The sequence below is a fragment of the Apteryx mantelli genome, chromosome 2 (genome assembly GCF_036417845.1).
Source record: "Apteryx mantelli isolate bAptMan1 chromosome 2, bAptMan1.hap1, whole genome shotgun sequence".
NCBI lineage: Eukaryota > Metazoa > Chordata > Aves > Apterygiformes > Apterygidae > Apteryx > Apteryx mantelli.
This window is the reverse complement of record NC_089979.1, coordinates 59,655,994-59,675,264: the sequence shown is the minus strand read 5'-3', so window position 1 is coordinate 59,675,264 and position 19,271 is coordinate 59,655,994. Positions and strand designations below refer to the sequence as shown.

The 19,271-nt window shown below is 34.7% G+C and overlaps 1 protein-coding gene across 1 annotated transcript in view; it reads right to left on the bottom strand.

Moving 5' to 3' along the window:
- The window catches only part of CDH7 (cadherin 7), a 73,662-nt gene that overhangs the window by 13,511 nt on the left and 40,880 nt on the right, over positions 1 to 19,271 (bottom strand). Inside the window, exons 5-8 of the mRNA XM_013942363.2 lie at positions 18,370 to 18,557; positions 7,637 to 7,890; positions 3,585 to 3,721; positions 1,461 to 1,582 (exon numbers count right to left, since the gene is read on the bottom strand). Coding sequence (XP_013797817.2) covers positions 1,461 to 1,582; positions 3,585 to 3,721; positions 7,637 to 7,890; positions 18,370 to 18,557 — 701 coding nt within the window. The remainder of the gene's footprint in view (positions 1 to 1,460; positions 1,583 to 3,584; positions 3,722 to 7,636; positions 7,891 to 18,369; positions 18,558 to 19,271) is intronic.

Below are 19,271 nucleotides of genomic sequence, written 5' to 3'. Positions count from 1 at the left end.
TCGTAATACACTCTGGTTTTCTAATTTCCTAAACATATACAGATAATATTAAAATCAAAATGTGACTCTTTTCCCTGCTTTCCCTGTAACTGAATTTATTTGGCCCAAAACAATGCTCTGTAGCGTCTGCAAGAGGTTTAAGTCCTGTCATTCAGCAGAGCTTAGAATAGAAAATACATAGCAGTGGGATATAAATGGCTTTAGCAGTCAAATATAAACTACACAGCAGTGGAAGAAGCGTATCTTCTGGATGGCTATAACATGGCCCTCTCATTGTTATCAGTGGCTGCAATCAACATTGCACTGCAAACTTTGGTGATGAAAAGATTATACTTTTCAGCCTTTTAATTAATTTACCTTAAAAAAAAAAAAAGGAAAAGAAAAAGAGCCAAGTACTAATTATATTAACATTTCCTGTTTTTTTTTTTACTTTTCTAGCTTTATTTTCTAAAATTCTGTCATAATCTGTCTCTAAAAGAAAGGTGTCACCATTGATTACAGTTCATAAAGGAATGAATATTCAGAACTAAAAGTTCTGGCTAATCACAGGGAAAGCAAGCAGTTACAAAAGGGTGCTTTATGCAGCTTGCCCAGTCCATGCTATTTATTTATTTATTTATTTTTCATATAAGAGCACTCTTATTCTATTTCTGTGTTTCTCAGGAACACGAGCTAATAGTCATAGTGCTTTCTCTTGAGGATTTAAATTCTGCTGCAATCTTGAAATGTGCAATAAACAGCATCTGCCACAGAAAAGACAATATTCTGGGAGAAGGCACAGAAGTGTAGAGCCTCCCAGGGAATACGTGGGATCTATTTGGTTGAAACATCCGCTAGTTCTCTGGGAGAGAGACGAGAGAATTAGACAACGTATATTTCCTCAGGTCTTAAGAAGTAAAGAGGAAAGTCCAAATATGAGAGACACCAAGGACAAACAACATCAGATGCAGTTAGTTGCATCTAGGATTTCTTGGAAGTATTGTTGGGAATAAAAAACACAGGAGAGTTTGGTAGGAATAAATTTCCCTAGTGAACGTGAGGTCTCATGGCCCGTACTTCCTAACAGAAACAAGTGTGTACTCGTTTTAGAAATAGTAGGCTTTTAGGTATCAGAATCATCTAGGAGTTGAGATTTCCCACTTCCCAGTAAAATCAAGAGGTGTAAGCATTCTTAACATTATTCAAAATTAGGTGAGCTCAGCAAAATGTGTCAGTTTTGTCAGCAAGGAAGCCCAGAGCTTTTAACACTACCTTGACCTCTAATTTTAACGTGTGCAGCTTTCTCATCAGAGATATGGTGGATATTTTAGGGTTCGATGAATATTTGTTTGTGCTGCACATCTAAGTGTCATTTTTACTGCCATAAGCTGATTTATATTTTATCTTAAAGCTGACAGGCTTTCAGAAGGAACGACTGCCTATCCAATAAAAATAAACATTAAAAAAAAATCAATCCATACCTGACCAGGCTGAGCATTTTCACAGACAGTTGTCTCATACTCCATGGCAAACTCAGGGGCATTGTCATTGATGTCAAGGATTGTGATGGCTACATAGCCTCTCCCAATCTGTGCTGGATTCTCTACAAAAAGAAGCCAACAAAACAAGCAAGGAAAGCTCTTTACAGGTTATTCTTTGGATCAGTATGTGTTTCATTTGTGTTTCATTTGGCATATCCCTGTCAAATCAACTACAATCCCTCCTAAAAAGTCAAAGGAAGCTCTTGGATTGATCTTCTGAAAACAATGTTTATGTTTTCCAACAGCTTCAGTGGGACTGAGATTTTACTTTCAGGGATAATCTAACTCACAAATCACAGAACTGAATAGCATTCTACAGAAGTATAATAAGCAAGATGATGTAAAACCATCACCACTGGTGTATATTTAGCCAAAACAGCACTATTCATATTGAGAATAGTATGATCATTATGGGTGTAACGCATATTTTTTTGTTGTAATTCAGTTTGATTCAGATTGACCAAATTGATCAAGAAGTCAAAGACAATTCCCTTGGCTGTGTACAACAACGGAGAAGAACAAGCTGCATTCCCCAGCAAATCCCAAACTATTAAAAGCATACACAAACCTAAGTATTTTAACACTGTCATTAACAAACATAACAAATACCTTAAATATGAATCATATTCTCAAATTAAAGCACATGTCTAGCTAAAATAGGCATCTATGCAGTGTTCAATGTCATCATTCAATCTTACACAGTATATAAGTGGTGAACTAAGCATAAAAGACATCAGTGTATACTATATCTATTTTGCTGGTTAGTACTTCTGTTTTGGAGCAGGAAATAGAAAGTTTGCATTATTTTTTTTACCACAAGTGATGATATTAGAGATAGAGTAGGGCAGACTTAAAAACTGTACAAAGCTTCAAATATGTATCTATCTTTTTCTAAGGTATTGCTATCAAATTTTATTAAATGCTATAAATTTTTAGAGCAGTTCATCCAAATGTAGGGTACAATGTCCATTTTCTTATTCCACATGTGAAAAAGTAGAAGGACATAGGACAAACAGTGTTGACACCATCTTTCTCCTCTGCTGACCTAAGCTTACTGAAAACCAGGCTGGCCATGAATGTAAATGAAAACATTCTAATGTAATACTTATGCTCCAAGATTGTCACTTGTTTCAAGCATGTCCCTTGGCTGCCCTCTCAGTTTTATTAATAGCAAGGAAAATCATTGGCTCCCATGCAGGCCTGATGGACCAAAATCTAGTTCTGAGAATATGAGATAAATTCATAAAGCTACTAAATCATAAATGTTATCATTGAGGTTAAACATGAAATTAACCTCATTGAAAGCAAAGACTGTGGATTTCTTAAAATAGTATGTCAGAGAATTTATAACTGCTTTATTACCATTGCCCAACAGAACAGCAATAAGGGCAAAATTTGAAGAAATATATTCTTCAAATCAAACCTGTAGAGGCATAAAAATCTATTTTTTTTTCACAACATTAAAAAAAAAATGTTCACAGCTGAACAAGTTTAGGTTTAAATTTGTGTTAACAGAATTCCTGTTACATACACTCAAGTAGTTAGACTCTTCGTTGTTTTTCATCTTTACATAGTCACTCACACCAGAAGAGAGAGCAAGTACTCTAGGTAAGACCTGACACTTCAGGGCAGTGAAACCATATAAATATTCACATCCTCTTTCCTTAACTCTTTCCAAGAGTGCTGTGGTAGACCAACAGCAATCAGCTATGAGTGAGTGTCATGTTAGTAAGTTAACTCCTCTTCTTCATACTCTATATCACTTTTCCTTTCCTGATATTGGGTCCCAGACTCCTGACTTAACATTTTTCATCTCCCTTTGTACTTGCTTTTCAGATGTCAAAAGACTACACAGGATGTGAGGCAAAGGAAAGATCAAATATTTAATCCTTGTTATTTCTGTTTATTTTATTTTATTTTATTAATCACATATGTTTCTTTTATATTGAGCAAGACAAGTTATTTTTATCTCAATGGTCCTATTTTCACTTGATGAAGCTGATGATGATTAAACTTGAAGCTCTATACATAAACAGCTAATAAAATTTATAAAATGCTACTTACGACTCTCCATTGCCAAAACTGTGATGTTATGAACAGCATTAGTTTCCCTGTCCAAAGACTTGGCAGCCGTAATGACTCCACTGTTGGCATCAATATTGAAATACCTCTCTAGGTCTGTGTTTCGATCTATTGAGTACCTAGGTGAAGGATGAAAGAAAACTTTTGATTTATGTTCAATTACCACTTGTAAAAATGTTTTATTGATTTCTCGTTAGAGAGAAAGTGTTTCCATTGTTTCACCATTTTAGCTTTGTTTTGTCCAGCTTCTGCAGGGTGTTGAGAGAAACAAAGCTGTGCATATAGGCTAGAAAATGCAGACTGCACAATGAGCTGTGCTGGCAGTGGCTGGCTCTGTTCCCACAGTTCATAATGCCCTCTTAAGTGAAGTTATAGGTATTTCCCTCTCTTTTCTTTCTTCTTTTCTGCTGTGATGCAGCCATTCATTTCTTCATGGAATAGTATATTCCTGAACCCAACCTCATGTGAAAGTGAGCTGGAAGCTTGCCACATGGCTGTACCAGCCTGGCTCTGCTGCCACAGGGCTGGCAGTCTACGGCACAGAGCTTTCTATCACCAGCAGAAGAGCCCCTGAATCACCCGGAGCCACAGGGACAGGGGAAAAAAAAAGAAGGATGTTGTAGAGTAGGTCAGGGGATTGCATGTCATCGTCATCAGCTCCCAGTGCTCTACTGTCATTAGACAAACACAGGCTTGTGCCCTTGACTCTTTGGCTTAACATATCTTTTACCTCCAAACTTGTTTTAGGAAGGGGAAATCAGCTCATTAGCAAATAGAAAATAGCATAAGGGAAAAGGTCAAACTGCCTGTGGATGTTCTGTTTATATTCCTTTTGAGAGAAAAGGACAGTTGATTAGGCAGTGTTAGATTTACAACTGAAGTATTCTTGACATTCGATTTAATATTGGGTCAGATTCTTGCACTCTCATTTAGATCAAGTACTTCAGAGCACTTCCCTACACTCAAGATGAATTAAAATGTCAGAATCAGACCAAGTGTGATTATTACAATTACTGTCACAGTGATGATAGATTAGATTATTGATATGACATTAATCAAAAGCTTTTAACAGTGTGGAAGGAAAGAATTACAGAAGATAGTTCAAAGACTGGACTTCCCAGCTATAATGAACTTACAGCACTAGTTATTTGTTCTGTGTTGTAATACACCGGATTCTACTCTGCTGTATTACAGTGTTTTCATCTATCCCTCTTGGCTGCAAAATCTCTAGAGCAGAGACTCACTATGCATTTGGAATTGCTTACTGTATTATGTCACAGTTTGAGAGAGAACCTTGATAACAATAAACTTTTTAGTTTTCATTGACTGAGACTCATTCTCTTTCTTTTTTTCTTTTTTTTTCATTTTATGTCAATAGTAGTTCATTTTTCCTTTTCTTCATTCCAGCACTGTTGTTATGCGGCCAGTTCTTCACCTGTTTTGAGGCTGGCAAGCTTTCCCTAGAGACTATTCCTGTCACCTATGTGATATAGTCTATCTTGGCAGGTCCAGTAGCTGGGATTCAATCTTCTGCCAGTCTTTTAATTTCCCAGTTATTAACACTATCACTATGCAATCTGGAGAGTTAAAGGACTTTCTAAAAAAAAAAAAAAATGAAGAAGAAGAAGGAAAGAAGGAAAGAGGCAGGGAGAGAAGGAAGGAAGGATGGACAAACACAAATGAATTACATAAATTAGACAACAGATAAAACAAGAAGAAAAAATATTTTTTCTTGCATACCAAGCAAGCAATTTCCCTTAACACAAGTGTTGCATCCATATTCAAATTAAAAAAAAAAAAGCAGTTTAAAGACTTTTAATCCTTTAATTCTTTTCAGTCATTAATACCTGAAAATCTTTGAGCTGCAGGAGTTTTAAATCCTTTATTTAAGCTGGTTCAAACATCAATAGTTCTCAGGTCCATACAAGATAGCCTCCTATTTTCAAACTATTTTTTACACTTTTCATTTCTGTCAAGATTTTAAGAGTGTCTGATCTTGTAATTGCAACATTTTGTGAACTGCAACAAATCAAGTGTTTAATCAATATCAATATAATCCAATGTTTGGAATTTGGAATATCTATTCATAAAATGATAATTTAAACTTCTTAAATAGATCAAGAAAAGTATTATGCATTAATCCTCTTTTACACATTCCAGTTTTAGGTGAATTTGGTCTCTGATGTACATTACAGCAGATGCAGGACAGCTTTAAACTGTATTTTCTGTCATTACTCCTGACAGTGTATATGGTGCGCAAGCATATAGATAAACCCTCACTATTTCCCTTTTTCCTCACCCTCAAATTCCAAACAGCTCTGAAGCAGGAGAAATCGTCAAGATGTCAGTTAAGCTGCTGATATAACTGTTTTTGATGCTGGAATTGTAAAAAGTAACCAGAACAGGGCCAGTAAACTCATCCTTACTTTTATATAAGAGTCAAAAGCATAGTGAGCATACATAGACCTGGATTTAATTGGACTCTGCAAGTTCTGCTAAACCTGATATCATGTACCAGATGCTAACATCAGTGCCAGAAAACTCTGCCACAGTAAAGAAAGAGCTCAGCAAAGATAAATTTCACAAGTAAATCCCTGCCAACCCATTCAGCTAGGACTTGTTTATACATGACTGGAGGCAGCTATTTTGAATCTGTTGCAAATATGTAATGAAAGAGATGGAGAGAACACTTGCATCACCCCTAGGATTGAAACATATGCTTTATTTTTACAACTTAAGATTGCTGCTTTAGAAATTACAGAGCTACAGTAGAGGCACGAGATCATCTTTAAGGCATGAAAGTAAAAATTTAACAGCACCAAAAAATGGTGAAGTCTAAACTAGTTCTGCATCTATGCAGTCCTTTGTATGCTCTGAATGAATAATAATAACAAATGAAACATAATATTAACTTTTACTACTATATACTGTCCCCTTTCTGCAGGTGTTTAAGTTCTCAGAATTCCCCAGAGTCAGAAGCATTACTCTTCAGATCCTTTGCATGTTACTTGGACACTTAATGCTACTATTCTGCCTAAGAAGAAGAGTAACAAGCAACTCATTCATGTTTTAACTTGCATGATGAGCCTTTGACTTTGAGTTCTTTTCCTCGAGGGATAGACAAACATCATTCATATTTTGTGTTCCCTAAAGCTTAGATGCCAGTCATTAAATTGGGGAAGAATTGCATATTCTTCACATTCAGAAGATAAGGAGAAGAAGGAAGAAGCCCTTGACAGTCTTCATGTGTCTCTATAGTTCACATCTCTTCCTGTTCTAATGGAAGATATTTGGCTGCAGTAGAATTTAAGGCAGTCTTTTCGTCTTTTAACCATTCTGGCTTACCTGTTCATAAACCTCATTATGCTTCATAACCCTTCTGAGACTTCTGTCACATACATTTAACTGGATACACATCTCATCTTATACATTTCTGTTATGTAAAGAGTTCATTGTAACACGTTCACTCTGTGGGCCCTCAACTCTGTTTTATGATGCAAAGGAGGATATGTGCTATAGCATTTTTCCCCAACAGTGCACTCAGAATATGAATCATGATATATATATATATATACACATATATATATATATAGAGAGAGAGAGAGGGAGAGATTTTGGTCCAGATTGATTTAACACAACATAAATTGTTAACAGTAGTAATTGATTCTTCCTAAACTTTACAGAGAATTGACCCTGGATAATATGTTTTTGTTTGTTTGTTTGTTTGTTTGTTTGTTTTTCTGCTTTGAAATCCTCTCCTCTCTTCTCCTCTCCTCTCCTCTCCTCTCTTTTTTTGCCGCTTTCCTTTTCCTTTTCCCTTTCCCTTTTCCAGAGATTTAAATATATATACATATACTTATAGCTTCAGGAGTATAAGAATCAAAATATACAACTCTTAGAACATCTCTGTCTCCCTTTGCAAGGGAAAAACCTTCCTAGTCTCTTTTAGTGCAAATGAATAATCTCCTACAACAAAGTGAACAATATGACAAAAAGGGCTAAATAAATAAACAATTAAGAAGCCTTATAATTACCTGACAGGACTATTTGAAGCATCTGGGTCATGGGCTGCTACAGTTCCAATGATAGTGCCAACCTTTGCTGCTTCAGACACCACCATGGAATACAACCGAGAAGAAAACACAGGCGGCTCATCAACATCTTCCACAATTATCTTCACTGTTGTCATATCGCTGAAAGGTCCCAGACTTAGGAAGCGAGGGTCAACATACATATTGGCTGCTTCTATCCTCAGGGTGTAGCTTGTTTTAGCTTCAAAATCCAGCTCCTATAAAGGTAAAGTTATTTGGAAGTTTAATTATCTAGAGATGTTGCAGCAAAACTGCTTCACTTAAAACTGCCAGCAAGTGTAAAATGAACTTTGTCATTTATATGTGAGCAGTACTTTTGATTGGCAGAGCATGGCTCATTTTTTAGCTTTATTTTTGGCAAATAAGTAGAAGAAGATAGTGAATTCAAGAATATTTTCAGTTCTTGATTTTATTGAATGTTTGCTGTAGAAGATAAGGTGTGAGTGGAACTTTAAAAAACACCTCATATTTGCCTAATTCCATTATAATTAATGTTAGTGAACATTCCCCAATGACTTTAGTAGGAAGGATAGTTCTGAAAAATCTGCCCTGCCAATGAAACAAAAATTCCTTGCGTTAATGACAAAACTCCCTATGACTTCTGTGAGGACCAGATCCTACCTCATTATTTCATTGTTCTGAATGAATCTTTCTTTTTATACTATTTATATTGATATCCAAGGTAATATCACATGTAATGTCCTATATTACCCAGTTTATGGTATTTATAGATATTATATTTATATGCATAATGCATATAATTATTATATAATGCATAAAAACATGCATTAATTTTCCCCACCTTTGCTTTAATTATGTTTGATGAATGTATAGTTTCCTTTGCAATTAAAACTATATTCAAAAACTACCCCAAGAATATTTGCTATCCTGTAACTCATAGAATACCTATGATCTGGAGGGTAGCCCCATGACGAAAAAAGTTTTGAAGGTAAAATAACATCTTGCTTCAAAAGCAATCGTTGAAAGCAAGTATTAATATTATCAGAGTTTACCCTGTAATATCCATAGCCTCAGGTGTCAGTCTGCACCAAGTGCCTAGCTAACTAAGCCTTTGTAATACAGAGTTCAATCATCAAGAGCAGCATTCAAAGACCCAAGCATTGCTAAATCTGCTGTCTGATTAATCAACTATCTTTTCAAACTAAATTTCCAAATATATAAAACAGATTTTAAAAGGTTTTCAGCAGTTCTGATCCTGAACAAATCTTGAGGATATATAATAGGTTTGCAAAATAATCTAGCAACATCTGAAAAGCATTCCTGTACTCACTAAGAGGAACAGTAGAGGTTAAACACACATCTGTGGACCTACAAATACAAGGTTCTAAATTCTCCACGAAGTTACACTAGAATAAATCCCAAATGAGCATCTTAAAGTCAGTGATTATGCTAACATCACAATACATCTGTAAACAGGCAGGATTTAAAAAATGAAAAATAAATTGCAGAACATCACATTCAGAAAGGCACTAAATTTTTATAAACTCTACATGGCAGCAAAAGGCTTTTCTGAACAGGAATATATGTGATCTTTATGTTATGCATGTGCTTATTTGTTGCATTGAATCAGAACTGAAGTATCGGTAGTTCTTCTAACAGGGTTATGCCATAAAGAAGGTTTTCTGGATACTTAATATATAACTGGATACTAGTCAGTATTTATTACAAAAAATGTTTAATTGCTTTGAATCTTAATCTTGGCTTTATACTTCAAGTACAAAAGATGGGCTTTGAAACACATCTCACAGCCATAATTCAAATATAAATGTGGTGTTAAGATGATGAAAAATGTCTCAGAAACTATATTGCATGGTGATAACAATTAAGCAATTGAGAGGGCTAGATGAACAACAAGATTAAAAAGAAGATAACCAAAAGGGCAAATATGTTAAGACTCTTCTTCTCATTTTTCAATAAAAACACCATATGAACAAAAGAAATTATAGTTTGAAGAATGTCACAGACAAAATATAGTATAAGATTTGTTGAGAATAAAAAAAACCATTGTCTTTAGCAAACTATATATTTTCCATCAGAATGGACAAAAATGTATATCTAAATCCCTCAATTCTGTACGTCTCTGATGCAGCAGACAAGAAATTTTATGCCAACCTGGTTTTGATTAGAAACTGGTGTTTTCAAATAGATTAGACATAAAAATGAATAGCCTGGTTTATACATTACTCCTTATTCTGATTATTTTCATATTCAGTTGAAATTAATATATTCTATTGCAGGCTTTCTTTTTTTAATCTGCTATCAATGTTTAGAGTAACAATATATAACTGAATTATGCCATTGAAAAAGCTGAAGATATGGCCTGCCACATGAAAATTCTAAACTTGGGGATGTTTTTCATTTAAAAAAAAAAAGAAAAAGAAAAAGTTCAACTATTAGCATTAAATAGTTAATATTACTCAAACTTAAATTTCCACTGAGACGTAGTTGTTTAAGAATCAGGGAGATAAGGAGTCTCTCAACTCTTCCACACAGAATTTTAGACTTTGCAGAACTCCATATTTGGGTTTACATTGCGCTCTGCCAACAAGTATGTTCATGTTTACAAGCTTAGGAATGTGCTGAACTGCTATGGTCTGATTATGGTTATATTCTTGTACTTTGTACTGTATATAAAGTTGCACATTGATAACTAATTCTGAGCTGGGTGTCCATATTCCCTTTGCCTGCACTTCTGGTTCTTGAAATTGCACTTGTGAAAATGTGACTCTATTAATGGCAGAATTCCTGTGCTAATTTCTGTTAACACAGAACTAAGGAGCACCCAATGCCATGTTATGAGGCAAAATCACTGGATCTAAATAATGAGTTTCCACTTAATTGTTTCTATGTATATCAGATGTCTCATGACTCCAAAACTCAAACAGATAGTACCACATAACTATGTTTTTTAGTCTATTGTTTTTTATTTTCACATTGTCCTTTCGACTTTAGAGTTACATAGGCCAGAGAAGGGAAGGTTAATTTGTTCCATTAATCAGTGGTATATGTTGAAATAGGATAATCCAGGTTACAGCAATACTTAATCAAACACATGGAAGTATATCATAAGGATGCAGGCAAGATAGCTTCTTATGAGAAACTACTGTCAATACCAAATTCATCCTAAGAAAAAAAATCATGAAAAATTCTGTTTTAATAGCAAATGTGCCTACAGCACAATATGTGTAATCAGGCAAATTATATAAAATTTAACTTTAATAGGTAAATCACAATAATGAAAAAATACTATTTAAAGGACAGTTTTGCAGACATTCCCATGTTTCTGTATTGATTAAAAAAGTAGAACTTCTGTGGCTTTAATTATTAAAAGTCATGAAAATCTTATGAATGATTATCACAAGTACTGACATGTGCTTTTAAATCATTGCATTTCATTCTTATAGGGTAGGAAGAGATCCTTCTTTATTTGACTGGAGTACAAGAGTATTAGAGTAGGAGAGAATAGGAGGCAAAACAATAAAAGACAAATAACACATATTCATTGAAAAGACATTTCCTCACAGAGAAGGGTGGAAAACTAATCATTGTGTATATATACATTTTTAACTGGCTTAGTTACTGATGGCAGGCTTCATCTTCTCTAATGCAGACGTGTACATCTGAGAAAATCATGATATGCTCCTTAATAAAGAGTGGAGAGAAATTCTTCTCGGAAATGAATTTTCCGGTCTACCTATGAATGCCTGTTTTTCCACACTTGCTAGAAAGGGAGTATCAATAACTAGATGTAAACATCTGCTTTCAGTCATATAAATCCTGCCGTAGGTATCTTCCTCAGATATTCTATGGTACCCAAAGCTGCTGATAGTTTCAAAAAGCCATAAGGTACCTTGCTAATGAAAAAGAATCTAAGATAAGTACATATTGGGGGTCAGGGGGAGCAGCTGGTGTTTTGAAGAGGAAAAGTTTGGGTGGGTAAAGGGTGGGTAAATAGAGACAATATTACTATTTGCTTCTTAGTTCTTCAGGGCAGAGACTTCTTCCTACGGGGTGTGACAACATACAGTCATCAACCTCACCCTCTTCCTATAAAATACAGATTCTCAGATCCTATGATGAACACACAGATACGAGGTTTTGAGGCAGAAGATAATCTGGGAAAATCAACAGAGCCTCTGAGATATTATCAGTAAATAAGACTTCTCAACCTAGAGGAAATGTGCCAACAATGCAGAGAAAATATAATGAAGATATTACACATTACAGACACGAATGAAAGTCTTAAAAAGTGCACTGAAAAGATCTTTTTTTTTCTCTCTCTCTCTTTTAATCTAATTATCACTGATGTCTATTATATAGATAGAATCATTTAACTGGCCTTCGGATCATGCCTTCATTATTTCCTGCTATAACAAAAGCACAGGTTCCAATAATGGAATACCAAGTCAACAGCTTACAAATCACTACATCAGTGTTGAAGGTTAAAAGGACAATGTATACTTCAGTTCTTCAGTACAGTGAATAGAGCATGACAGCTCCATTAATATCCGTGCATTAGTGTTATCTGATTAGATCCTGTGTAGGCTCCATTCATCTTTCTCTCATTTTGTTTTTTTTATTTTTTTATCTCTCTCTTCCTTTTCTTTTTTTTTTTTCCCCCTTTTTTTCTAAGGGGTAAGGTTTTTTTCCTGTCTGAAGGAAATTACAAAACAAGTCATCTATATCACAGAGGCTGGATATGAAGTTATCTTTCACAGGAAGCCCATTTTTGTAATATTCATTTTTTACTGTACCGTAACTTTGTAATAATGTACTTTACAGAGGTGAAAATCCCATTTTTAAGCCCGGTTGAGGTTTTGTATTGAAAACAGTGGTATATCAAACAAATGCACATTATATCTCAAAGGAACCATAGAAGACTCAAGTTCTTACATTGTAAACTCTGATATAGAATTGAAAGCAAATTTTCTAGCCGAAAAAGTGAAATGTTAACTCTAATAGAAAGATAGCTTTTCACTCAAAGGCTTATGCATAAAACCTCCATTTTTATGATTGCCAGTATTACTCTTAGAACTAGTTCAGGTTTTAGAATAATCTCTTAGAAGCCAATTTCTATGAAAAAGTATTTTGCATCACTTATTTTCACTTTTTCCCCCCCAACATTCAAACCTGTTGATGATATTGGTAGTAGGGTTGTGTATGGGGGAAGAAATTAAAACAAAATGAGCACAAACTGTACAGTGGTAAACTTGCTTCTTGATGCTTATCATTTGCCCAAATAAGATGTGACATCCCTCTTCAGAGTCTTCAGGCTCTTCTTGCACTAAAGTCCACTAGGATCTCTCTATAGGCTTCAAAGGGTTTGAATTAGATCTCATATCCTTTCAAAAATGTAGGTATGATACATATAATTAAAATATACCTTACAGCTTTATTTTTTTTTAATTACCATTAGTATTTTTAAAAAAAAAGTATATGATAAAGATGTAGGTGAATACATATTATCTAACAGGTTTTTATTTTAAGATGTTTTGCTACTAAGCTATTATTATTATTACTGAAGCCCAATTATAGCCTGAAACTTTGTAAATAAAGTGGTATCAGTACTTACATGATACTTTTCCCTGTGCAATGTTTTTAGAAAAAGTGTTTTGGAAAGTATAAACAGTATGGTGTGTGTATGCATTTGCACAGAAATGGAAGCCAAAAAAAATTCACATGTATTAAGATCAGGATTCTGTGACATGAATTCATTTTGAAGTTGTACGCACATAGGTTTGCACACTTTACAATTTTTTGTAGTAATTGATTGAATCATCATTCATTTCCATAATTTTTTCTTCAATTCTAAGTCTACTACTGCAAAGACAAATTTAATACATTTTTAAAACTATATCTGTAGAAATATTCTGCTTCTCTTCCAAATACCCTCACCAATGTCAAATGTAGCTACTGCTTATATGCAAATGATCTGAGTCCTTACTAAGAGTATTGATAGCAGAATGTAAATTACGAATTAAACCACAGGAAGGAATTGCTCCTATTCTACAAACAGAGAACTGAGTCACAGTGAGAACCAGGATAAACTTTTCAAATATGCCTAAGAAATACAGATGACCAATTTCATTTCAAAAGCTGTATAAGACAATTTTTTTTCTAAAAAGATCACTTGAAGATGGATGTTTTCCTATATCCTACTTAAAAGTAAGTAATTTAAGTAGCTAGCTGAGCTCAACTTAGGTATTCACTAAACACAGTGTGTGTGTATGGGAGAGTGAACCAGAAGAAATAATTTAGATCCAAACTCCCCTATTATTTGCAACATCAGAACTCGAGCATGGAATTTGAGTAGGTGATATCTTTAGACTGCTCTGTACAGGATAAAAGTAAAGGAAGGGCTTTCTTCTTTTTCATTTGACAAGCCAGAGCTTGTTTGTTTGTTTGTTTGTTTGCTTATTATTTAATGAAGGAAAGAAAAGAAATGGAAAGGATTGCAAAGTAACTTGAAGCTGCTGGACTATAGCTTATATGAACGTGGCAAGTCAAAGGGATAGACTGCTACTAGTATTCCCATTACTTTCCTACTCTCTCTGGAATACGGGAATAGTCCTCCGAACTATGTTGCCTATGGGTCCCATTCACCATTTTTTATACCAGCTTCTGGAAAGTAGACTTTATCTTTCTGCAATTTTTCATTTCCTATTGTAGGTTGTAAACACATCATGGCATCTTAAGAACAACTTATTAATGCACTGTTCTGCACATTATTAGATACATGCAGGATAAGTTGTTTGCATATGAATTCAGTTAATATATTGCAGAAGAAGGTAGACTTTATTTTTTAGTGCCAACAACTAAGTAAATGGTTCTAAGTAAATAGAGCTGTTACTACTAGCTGCTGTCATAAGAAGAAATTCTAGCTCCACTGATCTTACAAAAAAATCCATTATGCCTAGATTTAACCTTTTGTTATTGTTTAATCCATAAAACCATGAAGAAGAGTTTGTCTTTGTCCCAAAGAATGCTTTCGAACAACTTTCTTTTCTCTAGAATAAACTTAAGCAACTTTCTGGATTACATGAGCTTCATGTCTCATTTAAATATCAAATTCTTCTGTCATTCAGTTAATCGAGCGTACTGGCCAGGATGGAGGAGAATAAGGTATCACAAACACCATATGTGATATACAAATATCACAGTATTTGCAGCTGTATGACAAAAAGTCATACAGCAACAAATGTTGTACACTGGTACAGCATGCATACTGCTACTGTTCTCCAACTGTTTTGAGGGGAAAAAAAAGAAAATCCAGAGTAAGCTGTGCAAGCCAAACAGAATTCTGGATTTAGCAATGCAAAAAAAGTATAAATGAGGGCAGAATACACTTTATTTTTTGATGAATAATACATTTATCACTGCTAGAGTGAGAGTATGATACTTTTTTTTCCTGCTGACTTCTGATGTTTTGAAGTCTCTGTGTCCCTAGGGTACAGAGAAGAAATGTGTTCAAATGCACATGAAGAAAAAAAGAAAAGAAACACACCCGAATCTCATTCATCAGCCTTGGCACCTTCCAAGTCAACACATATTTTAAACAAGTCCATTACATATAAGTAATCTTGGGAAATATCTAACCATGCAGCATTTTCCTCATTCTAATATCAATATCCTTGGTACTTCACTTTTTCAAACATATGTTTGGTTTCTGCCCGAGTGCATTACATTTCAATGCATTATTTGCAATTTTTTGTTGATCCTTGGGCATTTTCTTTCATATTCCATTCACTCGGAGCATACAGAAATCCTACTTTACTTAATACATTCTTAAATCTCACTTCTCTAAAATGTTGATCTCTTTTTTTTTTTAAGAAAAATATTTTTTTCTTGTACTTGATGCTTCTTTATGAGCATCTGAATATGATTTGTATTAAAACAAAGTCTTAGCTTTTATTTAGGGATTAACTTTTCAGATTGTCTCAGAATGGGCGTCCTTCTAGAAACAATGAAAATCTGTAGTTTGTGTGTGGAAATTTGATAACCAGGTGCCAAACTTTCTGCACAATGCCCAGCACAAAAGTGAATGGAACAGAGCCATCAGCTGTTTAGAGATACTGATTTGTATGTGTGATTGAAGCAAAAGTGTGCAAAACTGAAGCATGCATTTGCATTTAGAACCCAAGTGTGCCTGTTCAGAACTCTTTGCCATGACATTTTACTGCTTGATGTGTACGCAGACGTATCATCTGAGCATTTAAATACATGGGAGTTTAAAAGGATGGGCACACATTTGGAGGCTGAGTTGTTTCTCAATGTCTCATCTGATTTCAGGGGAATGAAAAGAAGACAGGTAATTGCACTCAGAGGTGTATAGTGCTTCATGTGCTGGATTGTGAAATGCTGAGATTAGGCAGATTCCAAGCCACCGACTTAATTTCTTGCCTCATTCCTTATTAACAAGCACACATTATTATGCAGTGACAATCTCTGGCTCACTCTGTAGTGATTTGGCAGGTTAGGCTCAGTGTTTGAAGCCCATTTAGCCTGCATACACTTTCATTAATGGACTACTGTGTACATGCCCTCCAGAGAAGAACAACTAGAAAGCAATGCCCTGGTAGCCACTGTGCTTGAGCTCTTCACTTTCTTTCTTCCCTCCCAATAAATGTTCTCTGCCATTTTTGCCTGCAGGGTTAGTGGGAGGATCTTTCAGGTGTGAAAAAGGCAGCAAGTTTCCTGGAATTGGAACGAAGAGCAAACGTCATCCAGTGGATGGGAAGTGCCCTCAACAGAGGGAGATCCTTGGGTACGGAAGGGGGAGTGAAGTCAATAACGGCAGGAAAATGAGGGAGACTTTGAAACACTTCAGAAAAAGGTCTGAATTATTGTGTCAAAACATTTCAGCATTCATTAGGTTTAAAAATGATTAGCAAACTGAAGGATTACAGTGGGTTAGAATTTGGTAACCTCTTCAGTGTTGTCCATTAGCCATTTCATGGAGCACTTCTCAGGATAAATGTTCAGAACCATAAGGTTCAGTTCAGCTCCATGACTACAGTGAGTATAGTAATAAAAACCAACAGTTATTTGGCCCACTGCACTATACTGAAATCAGGAGATTCCGGGTACAAACACCATGCTTGTGAGAGCATATTAAAATTAAAACATATTCAGCAGTTCCCAACTTAGATCATCAGAGCACCCAGCTGATTCAGTACTGCTGACTGTGATACTGACAAATGTTTTCCCTCTAGGACAGGCATAATTCTTCCAGATCTTTGCTCAGAAACATTAAATGAGCAAGCTGAAGCAGCCACATTGAATTCGGCTGTTGAACAAAGACATGGCTAACTTTTCATCACCTTTATTTAAATTGTGCTAAGTAGAAATTATCACAGTACTCAAGAAGCCTAAGATGGATGCTTTTGCCTTTTGCCAGTAAAAAGATGATTTACATTACAAGAATTAAAGTCTGATCTTCTGGGGATGATGAACACCCTCCATTTGCTCTGACATCAGTGGGTGCTTACCAGCTCTCAGTAGTAGTTATTCAGGATATCACAGAATTAGGCCACTACTTTGCAACACTATGCAGTATTAACTTCTTTCAAAGCAGAAGTGTTGTTGAAGCTTTATATTGCTTTAGAGAGGAATTCACGAATCAGAGCAAAAAAGATATGCAAAATTGGATAGGTGAGATTAATAAAGATTAAGGAGTACATAGGTAATGCAAAAAAAAGTCATCTATGGAATCAAATTAACTACAAACATAGGTCCTCATCCAGCAAAACTCTTACATATATTCTAAAATACCAAGTCAGTCACACATTTTAGAGTGCATTAAATTGCTTAGCAGTGTTAGAGCTGTAGTTTCAGTATTGCCAGTGCCAAGCATTCACACATTAAGAGTATGAAATTTTATCACAGAAGGCTCTTCTAAGTGTTTTTTTTCCTCCTGTTCTCCTCAAAACTGAAATCTTCTGCCAAAATATTTCAGTGCACAGTTAATTTGGAAGAGGATACTCTTTACAAAGTATTTCATCAAGGTAAGAATGCTGAGTTTTAATATTTTTATATACACGTGATTTTTCAATTTTAAAAAGTTAATAATTCACATTATAGGCATATAGAAAGTTAAGAATAAAAATATTTATATAATTATTTTCTTTTTTTGAAATAATATTTGCTGATAATAGATTATCTTGTGAAACAGCTATTCTCATTAATACATAATTATAATAGTAATAATGTGTGCCTCCTGCATAGAATAAGATCACAGAAGACAATTAGATTTTTGTAAAGTATATTTGGGTTCCATTTTGGATTAGGATCTTTCTTTCTTTTTTGGGGGATGGGGGTAAGATATATTTTCACATTTTCTCTTTAACAGAATGACACATGGTGAATGAAAAATGATAAATAAATACTGACATTCTCATCCAAGTTTATATATGCTGGAGCTTTACAAAAAAATAAAATAATAAAATAAAAAAATATATATATATAGCCAAAAATTAATGAGAAATTTCAGTATAAGGCATTGCAAATTTCTGAATCACACACACACTAAAACCAAGGCGAAATATTGTGATGGAAACTTTTACAGCAGTCAAGGCTCTTGAATGTGAAAGCTCTTCATATTGCCTGCCCTCATCTTGCCCAGCCCCAAACAGAATCAGTCAGAAAATCAGACTTACCTTCTGAATTGTAATGATGCCTTCTTGGGTGTCCTTGTCTACAGAAATTTTGAATATGCCCAAACCATCACCATCCGCAATCTTATACTCCATTTCAGCATTAGGTCCCACATCTGCATCTGCAGCTTTTATTCTGGCCACCACAGAAGCCATAGGCAAAGACTCTGGGACATTATATTGATATGATCCTGTGAAATTTAAAATACTTAATGAATCCAGAGTCTTATGGAGCTGTGGGCTAAGAAAACATCTACCTTCCTTTAAATCATGTATTTGATATTTTCGCTCAGGCTACCATAAAACATTTTTTAGTTTAAAATAGAATAATTGCCTTTCCTCTGCTAGATATTTCTTGTGATGTATCTACTTTTAGTACTATGGGCATCATCTCTTCTATTAGATGTACAAGACAAGAATGCAAAAATATCTTTCCAAATTGACATGTAAATCATGAGGCAAACACCTTCTGCAACTTTCCAAGGCAGAAAATATTTTCCTTTTTTGTTTTCCACAAAAGAGCGAAAAAAAGAAAATACATAAAATCAAATCAATGTAAAATCTCATTATTTTATAACTACGTATCTTGATTAGGCAGTTTGTAATCTGAGTTTGACCAGAAACTGAGATATATTCATTTCTTTAATAAGAAGAGCACCATCTGCATTCTTGAAAATTCCAGCTTTTTTGTTCAAGTGGAAAATGATATAACAGTCTCAGAAGGGTATCTGAGTGCAACTTGTAACCAATAACATCCTCACCTTCAAAAATAACTTTGAACCATTCTATTATTATTTTAAGCAACTGGTGGCAGGAAATCTCTTTTGTACAGATTTATTTTTTATGTCGTTAGAGGTGAGGCTGGAGTGGATGTGAATATATTCTTCACATTATTCTAATTATGC